This window comes from Mustela nivalis (assembly GCF_964662115.1).
Source record: "Mustela nivalis genome assembly, chromosome: X".
Taxonomy (NCBI): Eukaryota; Metazoa; Chordata; class Mammalia; order Carnivora; family Mustelidae; genus Mustela; species Mustela nivalis.
The window spans coordinates 66,576,987-66,593,001 of record NC_139040.1 but is presented as its reverse complement, the minus strand read 5'-3'; the positions used below and the strand labels follow the sequence as shown (position 1 = coordinate 66,593,001).

Genomic DNA, 16,015 nt, shown 5'->3' with positions numbered 1-16,015 from the left:
TGGGAGGTTGGGTACCAGGTGGTGGGTATTATAGAGGGCACGGTTTGCATGGAGCACTGGCTGTGGTGAAAAAATAATGAATACTGATTTTCTGAAAATAAATAAATCAATTTAATAATTAAAAAAAAGATTGGGGTCATTACAGGAATATTTTCAGTGCACAATTATCTGAAGCTAGAACTCAATCAGAAGAGGAAATTTGGAAAGAACCCAAATACATGGAGACTAAACAGCATCCTTCTGAAGAATGAATGGGTCACCCGGAAATTAAAGAAGAATTGAAAAAATTCAGGAAAACAAATGATAGAAACAACATTGGAATAATTGGGATTCCAGAAAAAGAAGAAAGAGAGAGGGGAGCAGAAGGTATACTGGAGAGAATTATTGGGGAGAATTTCCCCAATATGGCAAAGGGAATGAGCATCAAAATTCAGGAGGTTCAGAGAACGCCCCTCAAAATCAATAAGTATAGGCCCACACCCCGTCACCTAACAGTAAAATTCACAAGTCTCAGTGACAAAAATCCTGAAAGCAGCCCAGGAAAAGAAGTCTGTAACATACAATGATAAAAATATTAGATTGGCAGCTGACTTATCCACAGAGACATGGCAGGCCAGAAAGAGCTGGCATGATATTTTCAGAGCACTAAACGAGAAAAACACGCAGCCAAGAATACTATATCCAGCTAGGCTATCATTGAAAATAGAAGGAGAGAGTAAATGCTTCCAGGACAAACAAAAACTGAAAGAATTTGCAAACACCAAACCAGCTCTACTGGAAATATTGAAAGTGGTCCTCTCAGCAAAGAGAGAGCCTACAAGTGGTATATCAGAAAGGAACAGAGACCATATACAGTAACAGTCACCTTACAGGCAATACAATGGCACTAAATTCATATCTCTCAATAGTTACCCTGAATGTTAATGGGCTAAATGCCCCTGTCAAACGACACAGGGTGTCAGAATGGATAAAAAAACAAAACCCATCTATATGTTGCCTCCAAGAAACTCATTTTTAGCCCGAAGACACCTCCAGATTTAAAGTGAGGGGGTGGAAAAGAATTTACCATGCTAATGGACATCAGAAGAAAGCAGGAGTGGCAATCCTTATATCAGATCAATTAGATTTTAAGCCAAAGACTATAATAAGAGATGAAGAAGGACACTATATCACACTCAAAGGGTCTGGCAAACAAGAAGATTTAACAATTTTAAATATCTATGCCCCCAACGTGGGAGCAGCCAACTATATGAACAAATTAATAACAAAATCAAACAAACACATCAACAATAATACAATAATAGTAGGGGACTTTAACACTCCCCTCACTGAAATGGACAGATCATCCAAGCAAAATATCAGCAAGGAAATAAAGGCCTTAAACGACACACTGGACCAGATGGACATCACAGATATATTCAGAATATTTCATTCCAAAGCAACAGAATACACATTCTTCTCTAGTGCACATGGAACATTCTCCAGTATAGATCATATCCTCGGTCCTAAATCAGGACTCAACCAGTATCAAAAGATTGGGATCATTCCCTGCATATTTTCAGACCACAATGCTCTAAAGCTAGAACTCAACCACAAAAGGAAGTTTGGAAAGAACCCAAATACATGGAGACTAAACAGCATCCTAAAGAATGAAAGGGTCAACAGGGAAATTAAAGAAGAATTGAAAAAAATCATGGAAACAAATGATAATGAAAATAAAACAGTTCAAAATCTGTGGTACACAACAAAGGCAGTCCTGAGAGGAAAATATATAGCGGTACAAGCCTTTCTCAAGAAACAAGAAAGGTCTCAGGTACACAAACTAACCCTACACCTAAAGGAGCTGGAGAAAGAACAAGAAAGAAACCCTAAGCCCAGCAGGAGAAGAGAAATCATAACGATCAGAGCAGAAATCAATGAAATAGAAACCAAAAAAACAATAGAACAAATCAACAAAACTAGGAGCTGGTTCTTTGAAAGAATTAATAAAATTGAAAAACCCCTGGCCCGACTTATCAAAAAGAAAAGAGAAAGGACTCAAATAAATAAAATCATGAATGAAAGAGGAGAGATCACAACTAACACCAAAGAAATACAAACTATTATAAGAACATACTATGAGCAACTCTACGCCAATAAATTTGACAATCCAGAAGAAATGGATGCATTCCTAGAAACATATAAACTACCACAACTGAACCAGGAAGAAATATAAAGCCTGAACAGACCTATAACCAGTAATGAGATTGAAACAGTCATTAAAAATCTCCAAACAAACAAAAGCTCCGGGCCAGACGGCTTCCCAGGGGAATTCTACCAAACATTTAAAGAAGAACTAATTCCTATTCTCCTGAAACTGTTCCAAAAAATATAAATGGAAGGAAAACTTCCAAACTCATTTTATGAGGCCAGCATCACCTTGATCCCAAACCCAGACAAGGACCCCATCAAAAAAGAGACCTAGAGACCAATATCCTTGATGAACACAGATGCAAAAATACTCAACAAAATACTACCCAATAGGATTCAACAATACATTAAAAGGATTATTCACCACGACCAAGTGGGATTTATTCCAGGGCTGCAAGGTTGGTTCAACATCCACAAATCAGTCAATGTGATACAACACATCAATAAAAGAAAGAACAAGAACCATATGATACTCTCAATAGATGCTGAAAAAGCATTTGACAAAGTACAGCATCCCTTCCGTTTCAAAAGTCTTCAAAGTGTAGAAATAGAGGGCACATACCTCAATATCATCAAAGCCATCTATGAAAAAACCACCGCAAATATCATTCTCAATGGAGAAAAACTGAAAGCTTTTCCGCTAAGGTCAGGAACACGCCAGGGATGTCCATTATCACCACTGCTATTCAACATAGTACTAGAAGTCCTAGCCTCAGCAATCAGACAACAAAAGGAAATTAAAGGCATGCAAATTCGCAAAGAAGAAGTCAAACTATCACTCTTCACAGATGATATGATACTATATGTGGAAAACCCAAAAGACTCCACTCCAAAACTGCATTAACTTGTACAGGAATTCAGTAAACTGTCAGGATATAAAATCAATACCCAGATATCAGTGGCATTTCTCTACACCAAAAACAAGACAGAAGAAAGAGAAATTAAGGAGTCAATCCCATTTTCAATTGCACCCAAAACCATAAGATACCTAGGAATAAACCAAATCAAAGAGGCTAAGAATCTATACTCAGAAAACTATAAAGTACTCATGAAAGAAATTGTGGAAGACACAAAGAAATGGAAAAATGGTCCATGCTACTGGATTGCAAGAACAAATATTGTGAAAATATCTATGCTACCTAAAGCAATCTACACATTTAATATGGTCCCTATCAAAATACCATCAAGTTTTGTTCAAAGAAATGGAACAAATCACCCTAAAATTCACATAGAACCAGAAAAGACCTCGACTAGCCAAAGGAATATTGAAAAAGAGGGCAACGTTGGTGGCATCACAATTCCAGACTTCAAGCTCTATTACAGGGCGGTCATCATCAAGACAGCATGGTACTGGCACAAAAACAGACACATAGATCAATGGAACAGAATAGAGAGCCCAGAAATAGACCCTCAACTCTATGGTCAACTAATCTTTGACAAAGCACGAAAGAATGTCCAGTGGAAAAAAGACAGCCTCTTCAATAAATGGTGCTTGGAAAATTGGACAGCCACATGCAGAAAAATGAAATTGGACCATTTCCTTACACCACACACGAAAATAGACTCAAAATGGATGAAGGACCTCAATGTGCGAAAGGAATCCACCAAAATCCTTGAGGAGAACACAGGCAGCAACCTCTTCGACCTCAGCCGCAGCAACATCTTCCTTGGAACAACGCCAAAGGCAAGGGAAGCAAGGACAAAAATGAACTATTGGGATTTCATCAAGATCAAAAGTTTTTGCACAGCAAAGGAAACAGTTAAACAAAACCAAAAGACAACTGACAGAATGGGAGAAGATATTTGCAAACAACATATCAGATAAAGGGCTTGTGTCCAAAATCTAGAAAGAGCTTAGCAAACTCAACACCAAAAGAACAAATAATCCAATCAAGAAATGGGCAGAGGATATGAACAGACATTTCTGCAAAGAAGACATCCAGATGGCCAAAATACACATGAAAAAGTGGTCCATATCACTCGGCATGAGGGAAATACAAATCAAAACCACAATGAGATATCACCTCACACCAGTCAGAATGGCTAAAATTAACAAGTCAGGAAATGACAGATGCTGATGAGGAAGCAGAGTAAGGGGAACCCTCCTATACTGTTGGTGGGAATGCAAGCTGGTGCAGCCACTGTGGAAAATCACATGGAGGTTCCTCAAAATGTTGAAATTGAACTTCCCTGGGACCCAGCAATTGCACGACATGGTATTTACCATAAAGATACAAACGTAGTGATCCGAAGGGGCACGTGCACAGAATGTTTATAGCAGCAATGTCTACAATAGCGAAACCATGGAAAGAACCTAGATGTCCATCAATAGACTAATGGATAAGGAAGAACTGGTATATATACACAATGGAATACTATGCAACCATCAAAAGAAATGAAATCTTGCCATTTGCGACGCCGTGGATGGAACTAGAGGGTATCATGCTTAGCGAAATAAGTCAAGCGGAGGAAGACAACTATCATATGATACCCTGATATGAGGCAGTGGAGATGCAACATGGGGGGTTAAGGGGGTAGGAGAAGAATGAATGAAACAAGATGGGATTGGGAGGGAGACAAACCATAAGTGACTCTTAATCTCACAAAACAAACTGAGGGTTGCGGAGGGGAGGGCGTTTTGGAGAGGGGGTGGGGTTATGGACATTGGGAAGGGTATGTGCTATGGTGAGTGTTGTGAAGTGTGTAAACCTGGCAATTCACAGACCTGTACCCCTGGGGATAATAATACATTATATGTTTATAAAAAATAAATAAATAAATAAATATGATAATAAATAAAAAATTAATTGCACTGTAGCTTGCCTTTATAATTAAAGGTTCTTGAAACTATTATTTAATATCTTTGGAATTTATTTTGTTTTTGGAAACGATGTTCCTTTTAATCAAATCTGTATCTGTTTACTGAGTTGGGATATTTTTAATTAATTGTTTATTTTTTATAAACATATATTTTTATCCCCAAGGGTTCAGGTCTGTGAATCACCAGGTTTACACACTTCACAGCACTCACCAAAGCACATACCCACCCCAATGTCCATAATACCACCCCCTTCTCCCAAACCCCCTCCCCCCAGCAACCTTCAGTTTGTTTTGTGAGATTAAGAGTCACTTATGGTTTGTCTCCCTCCCAATCCCATCTTGTTTCATTTATTCTTCTCCTACCCACTTAAGCCCCCATATTGCATCACCACTTCCTCATATCAGGGAGATCATATGATAGTTGTCTTTCTCCGCTTGACTTATTTCGCTAAGAATGATACGCTCTAGTTCCATCCATGTTGTCGCAAATGGCAAGATTTCATTTCTTTTGATGGCTGCATAGTATTCCATTGTGTATATATACCACATCTTCTTGATCCATTCATCTGTTGATGGACATCTAGGTTCTTTCCATAGTTTGGCTATTGTGGACATTGCTGTTATAAACATTCAGGTGCACGTGCCCCTTTGGATCACTACGTTTGTATCTTTAGGGTAAATACCCAATAGTCCAATTGCTGGGTCATAGGGCAGTTCTATTTTCAACATTTTGAGGAACCTCCATGCTGTTTTCCAGAGTGGCTGCACCAGTTTGCATTCCCACCAACAGTGTAGGAGGGTTCCCCTTTCTCTGCATCCTCGCCAGCATCTGTCATTTCCTGACTTGTTAATTTTAGCCATTCTGACTGGTGTGAGGTGATATCTCATTGTGGTTTTGATTTGTATTTCCCTGATGCCAAGTTATGTGGAGCACTTTTTCATGTGTCTGTTGGCCATCTGGATGTCTTCTTTGCAGAAATGTCTGTTCATGTCTCTGCCCATTTCTTGATTGGATTATTTGTTTTTTGGGTGTTGAGTTTGCGAAGTTCTTTATAGATTCTGGACACTAGTCCTTTATCTGATATGTTGTTTGCAAATATCTTCTCCCATTCTGTCAGTTGTCTTTTGATTTTCTTAACTGTTTCCTTTGCTGTGCAAAAGCTTTTGAACTTGATGAAATCCCAATAGTTCATTTTTACCCTTGCTTCCCTTGCCTTTGGCGTGGTTCCTAGGAAGATGTTGCTGCGGCTGAGGTCGAAGAGGTTGCTGCCTGTGTTCTCCTCAAGGATTTTGGTGGATTCCTTTCGCACATTGAGGTCCTTCATCCATTTTGAGTCTATTTTCGTGTGTGGTGTAAGGAAATGGTCCAATTTCATTTTTCTGCATGTGGCTGTCCAATTTTCCAAGCACCATTTATTGAAGAGGCTGTCTTTTTTCCATTGGACATTCTTTCTTGCTTTGTCGAAGATTAGTTGACTGCAGAGTTGAGGGTCTATTTCTGGGCTCTCTATTCTGTTCCATTGATCTATGTGTCTGTTTTTGTGCCAGTACCATGCTGTCTTGATGATGAAGGCATTGTAATCGAGCTTGAAGTCCAGAATTGTGAAGCCGCCAACGTTGGCTTTCTTTTTCAATATCCCTTTGGCTATTCAAGGTCTTTTCTGATTCCATATATATTTTAGAATTATTTGTTCCCTTTCTTTAAAAAGGATGGATGGTACTTTGATAGGAATTGCATTAAATGTGTAGATTGCTTTAGGTAGCATAGACTTTTTCACAATATTTATTCTTCCAATCCAGGAGCATGGACCATTTTTCCATTTCTTTGTGTCTTCCTCAATTTCTTTCATGTGTACTTTATAGTTTTCTGAGTATAGATTCTGTGTCTCTTTGGTTAGGTTTATTCCTAGGTATCTTATGGTTTTGGATGCAATTGTAAATGGGATTGACTCCTTAATTTCTCTTTCTTCTGTCTTGCTGTTAGTGTAGAGAAATGCAACTGATTTCTGTTCTTTTATTTTATATCCTGACACTTTACTGAATTCCTGTATAAGTTCTAGCAGTTTTGGAGTGGAGTCTTTTGGGTTTTCCACATATAGTATCATATCATCTGCGAAGAGTGATAATTTGACTTCTTCTTTGCCGATTTGGATGCCTTTAATTTACTTTTGTTGTCTGATTGCTGAGGCTAGGACCTCTAGTACTATGTTGAATAGCAGTGGTGATAATGGACACCCCTACCGTGTTCCTGACCTTAGCGGAAAAGCTTTCAGTTTTTCTCCATTGAGAATGATATTTGCGGTGGTTTTTTCATAGATGGCTTTGATGATATTGAGGTATGTGCCCTCTATTTCTACACTTTGAAGACTTTTGAAACGGAAGGGATGCTGTACTTTGTCAAATGCTTTTTCAGCATCTATTGAGAGTATCATATGGTTCTTGTTCTTTCTTTTATTGATGTGTTGTATCACATTGACTGATTTGTGGATGTTGAACCAACCTTGCAGCCCTGGAATAAATCCCACTTGGTCGTGGTGAATAATCCTTTTAATGTATTGTTGAATCCTATTGGGTAGTATTTTGTTGAGTATTTTTGCATCTGTGTTCATCAAGGATATTGGTCTCTAGGTCCCTTTTTTGATGGGGTCCTTGTCTGGGTTTGGGATCAAGGTGATGCTGGCCTCATAAAATGAGTTTGGAAGTTTTCCTTCCATTTCTATTTTTTGGAACAGTTTCAGGAGAATAGGAATTAGTTCTTTTTTAAATGTTTGGTAGAATTCCCCCGGGAAGCCGTCTGGCCCTGAGCTTTTGTTTGTTTGGAGATTTTTAATGACTGTTTCAATCTCATTACTGGTTATAGGTCTGTTCAGGCTTTATATTTCTTCCTGGTTCAGTTGTTGTAGTTTATATGTTTCTACCAATGCATCCATTTCTTCCGGATTGTCAAATTTATTGGCGTAGAGTTGCTCATAGTATGTTCTTATAATAGTTTGTATTTCTTTGGTGTTAGTTGTGATCTCTCCTCTCTCATTCATGATGTTATTTATTTGGGTCCTTTCTCTTTTCTTTTTGATAAGTCGGGCCAGGGGTTTATCAATTTTATTAATTCTTTCAAAGAACCAGCTCCTAGTTTCATTGATTTGTTCTATTGTTTTTTTGGTTTCTATTTCATTGATTTCTGCTCTGATCTTTATGATTTCTCTTCTCCTGCTGGGCTTAGGGTTTCTTTCTTGTTCTTTCTCCAGCTCCTTTAGGTGTAGGGTTAGGTTGTGTACCTGAGACCTTTCTTGTTTCTTGAGAAAGGCTTGTACCGCTATATATTTTCCTCTCAGAACTGCCTTTGTTGTGTCCCACAGATTTTGAACCGTTGTATTTTCATTATCATTTGTTTCCATGATTTTTTCAATTCTTCTTTAATTTCCCGGTTGACCCATTCATTCTTTAGAAGGTTGCTGTTTAGTCTCCATGTATTTGGGTTCTTTCCAAACTTCCTTTTGTGGTTGAGTTCTAGCTTTAGAGCATTGTGGTCTGAAAATATGCAGGGAATGATCCCAACCTTTGGATACCGGTTGAGTCCTGATTTAGGACCGAGGATGTGATCTATTCTGGAGAATGTTCCATGTGCACTAGAGAAGAATGTGTATTCTGTTGCTTCGGGATCAAATGTTCTGAATATATCTGTGATGTCCATCTGGTCCAGTGTGTCGTTTAAGGCCTTTATTTCCTTGCTGATCTTTTGCTTGGATGATCTGTCCATTTCAGCGAGGGGAGTGTTAAAGTCCCCTACTATTATTGTATTATTGTTGATGTGTTTCTTTGATTTTGTTATTAATTTGTTTATATAGTTGGCTGCTCCCACGTTGGGGGCATAGATATTTAAAATTGTTAAATCTTCTTGTTGGACAGACCCTTTGAGTATGATATAGTGTCCTTCCTCATCTCTTATTATAGTCTTTGGCTTAAAATCTAATTGATCTGATATAAGGATTGCCACTCCTGCTTTCTTCTGATGTCCATTAGCATGGTAAATTCTTTTCCACCCCCTCACTTTAAATCTGGAGGTGTCTTCGGGCTTAAAATGAGTTTCTTGGAGGCAACATATAGATGGGTTTTGTTTTTTTATCCATTCTGATACCCTGTGTCTTTTGACAGGGGCATTTAGCCCATTAACATTTAGGGTAACTATTGAGAGATATGAATTTAGTGCCATTGTATTGCCTGTAAGGTGACTGTTACTGTATATGGTCTCTGTTCCTTTCTGATATACCACTTGTAGGCTCTCTCTTTGCTGAGAGGACCACTTTCAATATTTCCTGTAGAGCTGGTTTGGTGTTTGCAAATTCTTTCAGTTTTTGTTTCTCCTGGAAGCTTTTAATTTCTCCTTCTATTTTCAATGATAGCCTAGCTGGATATCGTATTCTTGGCTGCATGTTTTTCTCGTTTAGTGCTCTGAAAATATCATGTCAGCCCTTTCTGGCCTGCCAGGTCTCTGTGGATAAGTCAGCTGCCAATCTAATATTTTTACCATTGTATGTTACAGACTTCTTTTCCCGGGCTGCTTTCAGGATTTTCTCTTTGTCACTGAGACTTGTGAATTTTACTATTAGGTGATGGGGTGTGGGCCTATTCTTATTGATTTTGAGGGGCGTTCTCTGAACCTCCTGAATTTTGATGCTCGTTTCCTTTGCCATATTGGGGAAATTCTCCCCAATAATTCTCTCCAGTATACCTTCTGCTCCCCTCTCTCTTTCTTCTTTTTCTGGAATCCCAATTATTCTAATGTTGTTTCGTCTTATGGTGTCACTTATCTCTCAAATTCTCCCCTCGTGGTCCAGTAGCTGTTTGTCCCTCTTTTGCTCAGCTTCTTTAGTCTCTGTCATTTGGTCTTCTATATCACTAATTCTTTCTTCTGCCTCATTTATCCTAGCAGTGAGAGCCTCCATTTTTGATTGCACCTCATTAATAGCTTTTTTGATTTCAACTTGGTTAGATTTTATTTCTTTTATTTGTCCAGAAAGGGCTTTTATATCTCTCGAGAGGGTTTCTCTAATATCTTCCATGCCTTTTTTGAGCCCATCTAGAACCTTGAGAATTGTCATTCTGAACTCTAGATCTGACATATTACCAATGTCTGTATTGATTAGGTCCCTAGCCTTCGGTACTGCCTCTTGTTCTTTTTTTGTGTTGAATTTTTCCGTCTTGTCATTTTGTCCTGATAAGAGTATATGAAGGGGCAAGTAAAATACTAAAAGGGTGGCAACAACCCCAGGAAAATGTGCTTTAACCAAATTAGAATAGATCCAAATTGTGAGGGGGGAGAAAGGGGATAAAAAGAGGTTCAATAAGGAAGAAAGAAAAAAAAAGAAAAAAGTAAAAAAAAAGAAAAGAAACGAATTAAAAAAAAGAAAACAGCTAAGAAAAATGTAAAAAAGAAAAAATATATATATTAGATAAACTAGTAAAAAATCATTAAAAAAGAAAAAGGTAACAGTTAAAAAAAAAATTTTTACCCGAAGGCGAGAAAAAAAAAACAAAAAATGAAAAAGAAAAAAATTAAATTAACTGCAAGACTAAAAAAAATCACAGGGAAAAAGCCATGAGTTCCGTGCTTGGCTTTCTCCTCCTCTGGAATTCTGCTGCTCTCCTTGGTATTGAAACTGCACTCCTTGGTAGGTGAACTTGGTCTTGGCTGGATTTCTTGTCGGTTCTGGGGGAGGGGCCTGTTGTAGTGATTCTCAAGTGTCTTTGCCCCAGGCGGAATTACACCGCCCTTACCCGGGGCCGGGGTGAGTAATCCCCTCGGGTTTGCTTTCAGGAGCTTTTGTTCCCTGAGCCCTCTCCGTAGAGTTCCGGAGGATGGGAATACAAATGGCGGCCTTCTGGTCTCTGGCCTGGAGGAGCCGAGAGCCCAGGGCCGCACTCCTCAGTTCGCCCTCAGAGAACAGAGCCCAGTTACTCCCGTCTTCCTGACCTCCGGCCGCGCTCCGAGCTCACTGAGCCTGCGACCGGTTCAAGGTCACCCCAAGGTGCGAGCTTACTGTCGGCTCTGTCTCTGTAGCCGGCTTTCCCGTTCCAATACCCGCAAGCTCTGCGACACTCAGACACCCCCGATCCTTCTGTGATCCTGCGGGACCTGAGGCCACACTGACCCCACGTGGGCTTCGCCCGGTTTAGCCCCTGGAGCGATGTTCCTCAGCAGAACAGACTTTTAAAAGTCCTGATTTTGTGCGCGGTCACTCCGCCGCTTGCTGGGAGCCGGCCCCTCCCCCCCGGGTTCTAGCTTCCCGTCGCTTTGGATTCACTTCTCCGCTGGTCCTACCTTTCAGAAAGTGGTTGTTTTTCTGTTTCCAGAATTGCTGTTCTTCTTCTCTTTGATCTGCCGATGGATTTTCAGGTGTTTGCAATCTTTAGGTAAGCTATCTAGCTGATCTCCGGCTAGCTGAAGTAGTCTCAGCCTGGTACTTCTCCGCCATCTTGACTCCTCCCCACTGAGTTGGGATTTTATCAGCATTAATAATTCTTGAAATAAAATAATCTTTGGCTAAAAAAAAAAAAAAGAAAGAAAGAAAGAAAAAAAGAAAACCTCCCAGTTTGAGAACAATGGAGGGTCAGTACAAAGTGATTCTGGCTCCATCAGCCCTGGGTAACTACCTAACACTTTATTCAACACCTCATCTGCTGTTCGTAGATTTCAGCCTATTGAGATACAGCAGGTCGTAGTCTCTGAATGAAAGAAAAGGCAAAGAGAAATGGAAAGTCCTCCACCCTTTAGCATTGTCTTCTTGGTCTCCAACATATCAGCAGAGGAGTTAGGACAGGATGTAATATCTCATGAGGCAGTATTCAGAACAAGTGGATGTGCAGTGGTTGAAGATAATTGAGAGGTCACTTACTATTAGAAATCATCCTCAGAAAACTCCTGTTGTGTGCTATGCTATATGGCAGTCACTTAGGAACTTGCTGGTAAGCTATATAATTAAATGCTACAATCACAGGCCTTTGCAACTCTACTCACAATTTCAGAAACTTACTTGTGAACAAATTGTTAATAATCAGTTCAGGAAGAAAGCACATTTGTGTATGTGTACTTATATTTGTTATTTGATGCTGGGTGTGTTGTTTTATTCTGTCTTGGTGTGGAGGAGATAAACAGAAATTTATCCATCTGTAGCTACTTTTGCAAGTGATTAATTCAAAAGCTAACAGCATTTTCATAACAAGACAAATTTTTAAGAATCAGCAAGAGATGACTCTGAATCCATTATCACTTATTAAAAATAATAAATAGGAAGAGTATTTTTTGTTCATCAATTAGTCATTTTCTGGCATCAATTACCTCATCTTAGAATTTCCAACCTATAGTGTCAATTTCAAATCTTGCCAAAATAATGAAGTAAGACTAAAACAAAACAGCTTGGTTGAGTCAATAAAAAGGTTGCTCTGCAACACAGAGAACAAACTCTAATCCCCTTTCTGTATTTTCACTCTATTTAGTATTATAGTTCAGTGGCAGTCAGAGTTAACATAAGCACAAGGACAGTGTGCTGGTCTATAGCCTCTCCTTGCTATCACCATAAAACTGTTCAGTGTTACTTGCATTAAGTCATGTTAATGCAGTATGGCCCAAGGAGATGCAGTTTACAGGTTCCGAACACACAACTTGGGTTGCAATGAGTAGAGTTGCCTGGAGTTTTTGGTGTTGGTTCAATATTCTGTTTGAGTGTCAAAGGCCAAAGCCTTTGTCAAGGCTGAAGCCTGGACTTTTGATCATTTTAAATTGAGATGGTTTGAAAGAAAGTTTTACTAAAGTAGGAAAGTAATCAAAACACAACTTTACTTTCCTCTTCAAAATACATCTTCAAAATTCTTAATAAATAAGAGTCTTGAGCATAACTACCTGTGTTTGTGTTAAGAATAAGAAATTTAGAGGGTTGATGGGGGGAGGGTTGTTGGGAGAGGGAGGGTAGGTTTATGGACAGTGGGGAGGGTATGTGCTACAGTGAGTGCTGGGAAGTGTGTAAACCTGGTGATTCACAGACCTGTACCCCTGGGGATAAAAATATATTATATGATTATTTAAAAAAATTAAAAAAAGAAGAATAAGAAATTTATCTCAGAAAGAGGGCTTATTTTCTATGGCTGCTCCTGGGGCTATGTCATGTAGTCTTGAAAAGATTAAAGAAAAAAACCCTTTCTATCTTGATCTAGGCTCTTGGAGTTATAGTCTGCCTTTCCTTAAAACATTTTCACAAAACTTTTATGAGGAAGTTATTGATTGCCTCATTATGCTGATAGGGAAATGAAGATATAAGCAATCATTCATTTTCCAAACATATGCAGCAAGACAATCATGGATGCTGATGAGAACTCTGAGTTACATAAAAATGATCTTTTGCAGCCTCTAGTGATGGATTCAAACTCAAAGCCCCTTCCTATTCATTTGGTAACAGATTATGTCACTGAAGTTTCATATAGCTCTCTTAAGTGCCCACCAGCAGATAATTATGATCTAGAAATGCAGGCCTAACCCTTTGTTTTTCAGCTCACCTACCCTCCCCGTCAGTGAATTTGGGGCTTCTACCAATAATCTTAATAATATCTTTCATGTGTGTAATATTTTATATTTTTCAATGTACTTTCACAATTCTATATTATCTGATCTAATACCCTTATCCTTTATGAGATAGACAAGAGTTGTTACTTCCCACTTTGTAGTTTAAGAAACTAGAAACTAGAGGGGCTTAAGTATCTTTGAACCAATTTTTTTTCCTTAGCGCAAGTGTAGATATTGGGGGAAGGTAATAAAGATAGATAAATTCAAGCTCTCTTTTTCTTCAAAAAGTTACCAACTTTTCAGTAAATTAATGGCAAAATCAAGATTAGAACACAAGTCTACTAAACCATAAGTGACTCTTAATCTCACAAAACAAACTGAGAGTTGCTGGGAAGAGGGGGGTTGGGAGAAGGGGGGTGGGGTTATGGACATTGGGGAGGGTATGTGCTTTGGTGAGTGCTGTGAAGTGTGTAAACCTAGCGATTCACAGACCTGTACCCCTAGGTATAAAAATATTTTTTTATAAAAAATAAAAAAAAAGAACGATTATTTATTTAGTGTCTACTCTGTGCCAGGCACTGTGCCAGGATTTCTTGACTCCCAGGCCAGCACACATTCTATTCCACCTCATTGCTCCCAATAACTATGGGGTGAAATATATAGCATGCTAATTGGCAGTAGGCCATCTGGAGTGCTGAAGAAAGAAAATTAGCATTAAAATGAGTCCTTCACCCTGGGGCAAATAATACATTATATGTTTAAAAAAAATGGGTCCTTCCAATCTACTGAGGAGAGAGGTAGAGATTTTAAGGATGAGGAATCTAAGTTCTGAGTATACATAGATACTTGGCTTCCTCATCCCTAACATTGCTTCACCAAAAGAATATCTTTGGCTATAGCTGTTGGTTTTCTCTGGGGGTTATTCTTTCCTGCTATAAACTTATGTTCAACAAAGAAGAAATATTTTTCTATTTTTATAGAATCAAATTTTCTAGAACCTGATGATAGAACCACAATACAGAGTTTTTGTTCTTAATAGCATTTTGAAGCCACTTCCTCTAAGAAGATATATCAGTTCTTTCTCTGAGACCTGAGAAAAATATACACTTTATGCTTTGCTTTTATGGCTATATTACAGTGGTGTGTGCTTGGAATAATGTATGAAAAAGAAGGTTAAACACAAAAGCTCAAAAAGTTGTGTTTAAAGCAGGTATCAATAGCCTGGGTGGCTCAGTCAGTTAAGCATCAGCTTTCAGCTCAGGTCATGATCTCAGGGTCCTGGGATGGAGTCCCACATGGAGCCCTGCATGGGACTCCCTGCTTAGCGGGGAGTCTGCTTCTCCCTCTCCCTCTGACCCTTCCTCCCACTTGTTCTCTCTTTCACACATACTCCCTCCCCCTCTCTCTCAAATAAATAAATAAAATCTTTAAAGTAGGTTTCAATAAAGAAATTATTTTTCTGAGGTTGGAAGAAGCAGGAATAAAAACTTGCCAAATGACTGTATTCAACTAGGGTGGTGGGATTATGCAGATTTTAATTACTTTTCAAATTCATGCTTTTTTATAAAAGAAAAATAAAGTTTCCTTAAGAAACATGTTTTCACACCAAGTCTTCAAGTAATTTTTTAAAATTTTATTTATTCGGGCACCTGAGTGGCTCAGTGGGTTAAGCCTCTGCCTTCAGCTCAGGTCATGATCTCAGGGTCCTGGGATCGAGGCCCATATCGGGCTCCCTGCCCAGCGGGGAGCCTGCTTTCCCCCTCTCTCTGTCTGCCTCTCTTCCTAATTGTAATCCCTCCTGCTGTCAAATAAATAAATGCATTTAAAAAAAAGAAAATTATAAAATTTTATTTATTCATTTGAGAGAGAATGAAAGAAAGAGAGCATGAGAGGGGAGAGGATCAGAGGGAGAAGCAGGATCCGCCCCCCCCCCCACTGAGCAGGGATCCCAATGTGGGACTTGATCTTGGGACTCCAGGATCATGACCTGAGCTGAAGGCAGTCGCCCAACCTACTGAGCCACCCACGAGCCCCTTCAAGTGGTTTTTTATCCTCAAGTAATTTGAGACTTAGAATTCTCCTTCCACTTAATAGAAATGTTTCAATCTCCCAGTTCCTTCCTTAAGGCCCTTGATTAGTCTGGGGGCTATTTGCGTACAACTGCAAAAAAAAAAAAAAAAAATCATTGGGAGGGTCTGGCTTCTTTTCAAAGGAGGATTTGGCTCAGATACATAGAGTATGGCTGTTTTTCTGGGTTGAAACCAAGTCAAGAAGGGCAGGAGCAGCCAGCAAGGGAGGAGGGTGGTGGAAAGGAGAGATATATTACAACAGGGTATAAGGAACATTTGGGGGGCGTTGGATATGTTTCTTAATTATGGTGATGGCTTCATGAGTGTCTTTTGTCAAAAATCAACTTTCATACTTTAAACACATGCAGCTTCCTGTATGTTG

At 39.1% G+C, this 16,015-nt stretch overlaps 1 protein-coding gene across 1 annotated transcript in view; it reads left to right on the top strand.

The window, feature by feature from the left end:
• The window catches only part of CDX4 (caudal type homeobox 4), a gene marked incomplete at both ends in the record, with an annotated part of 29,951 nt that extends 18,210 nt beyond the window's left edge, over positions 1–11,741 (top strand). The window contains 2 exon segments of the mRNA XM_082717794.1: positions 11,601–11,654; positions 11,658–11,741. Of these exon segments, the coding sequence (XP_082573920.1) occupies positions 11,601–11,654; positions 11,658–11,741 (138 nt within the window).
• Between the last annotated feature and the right edge of the window lie 4,274 nt (positions 11,742–16,015).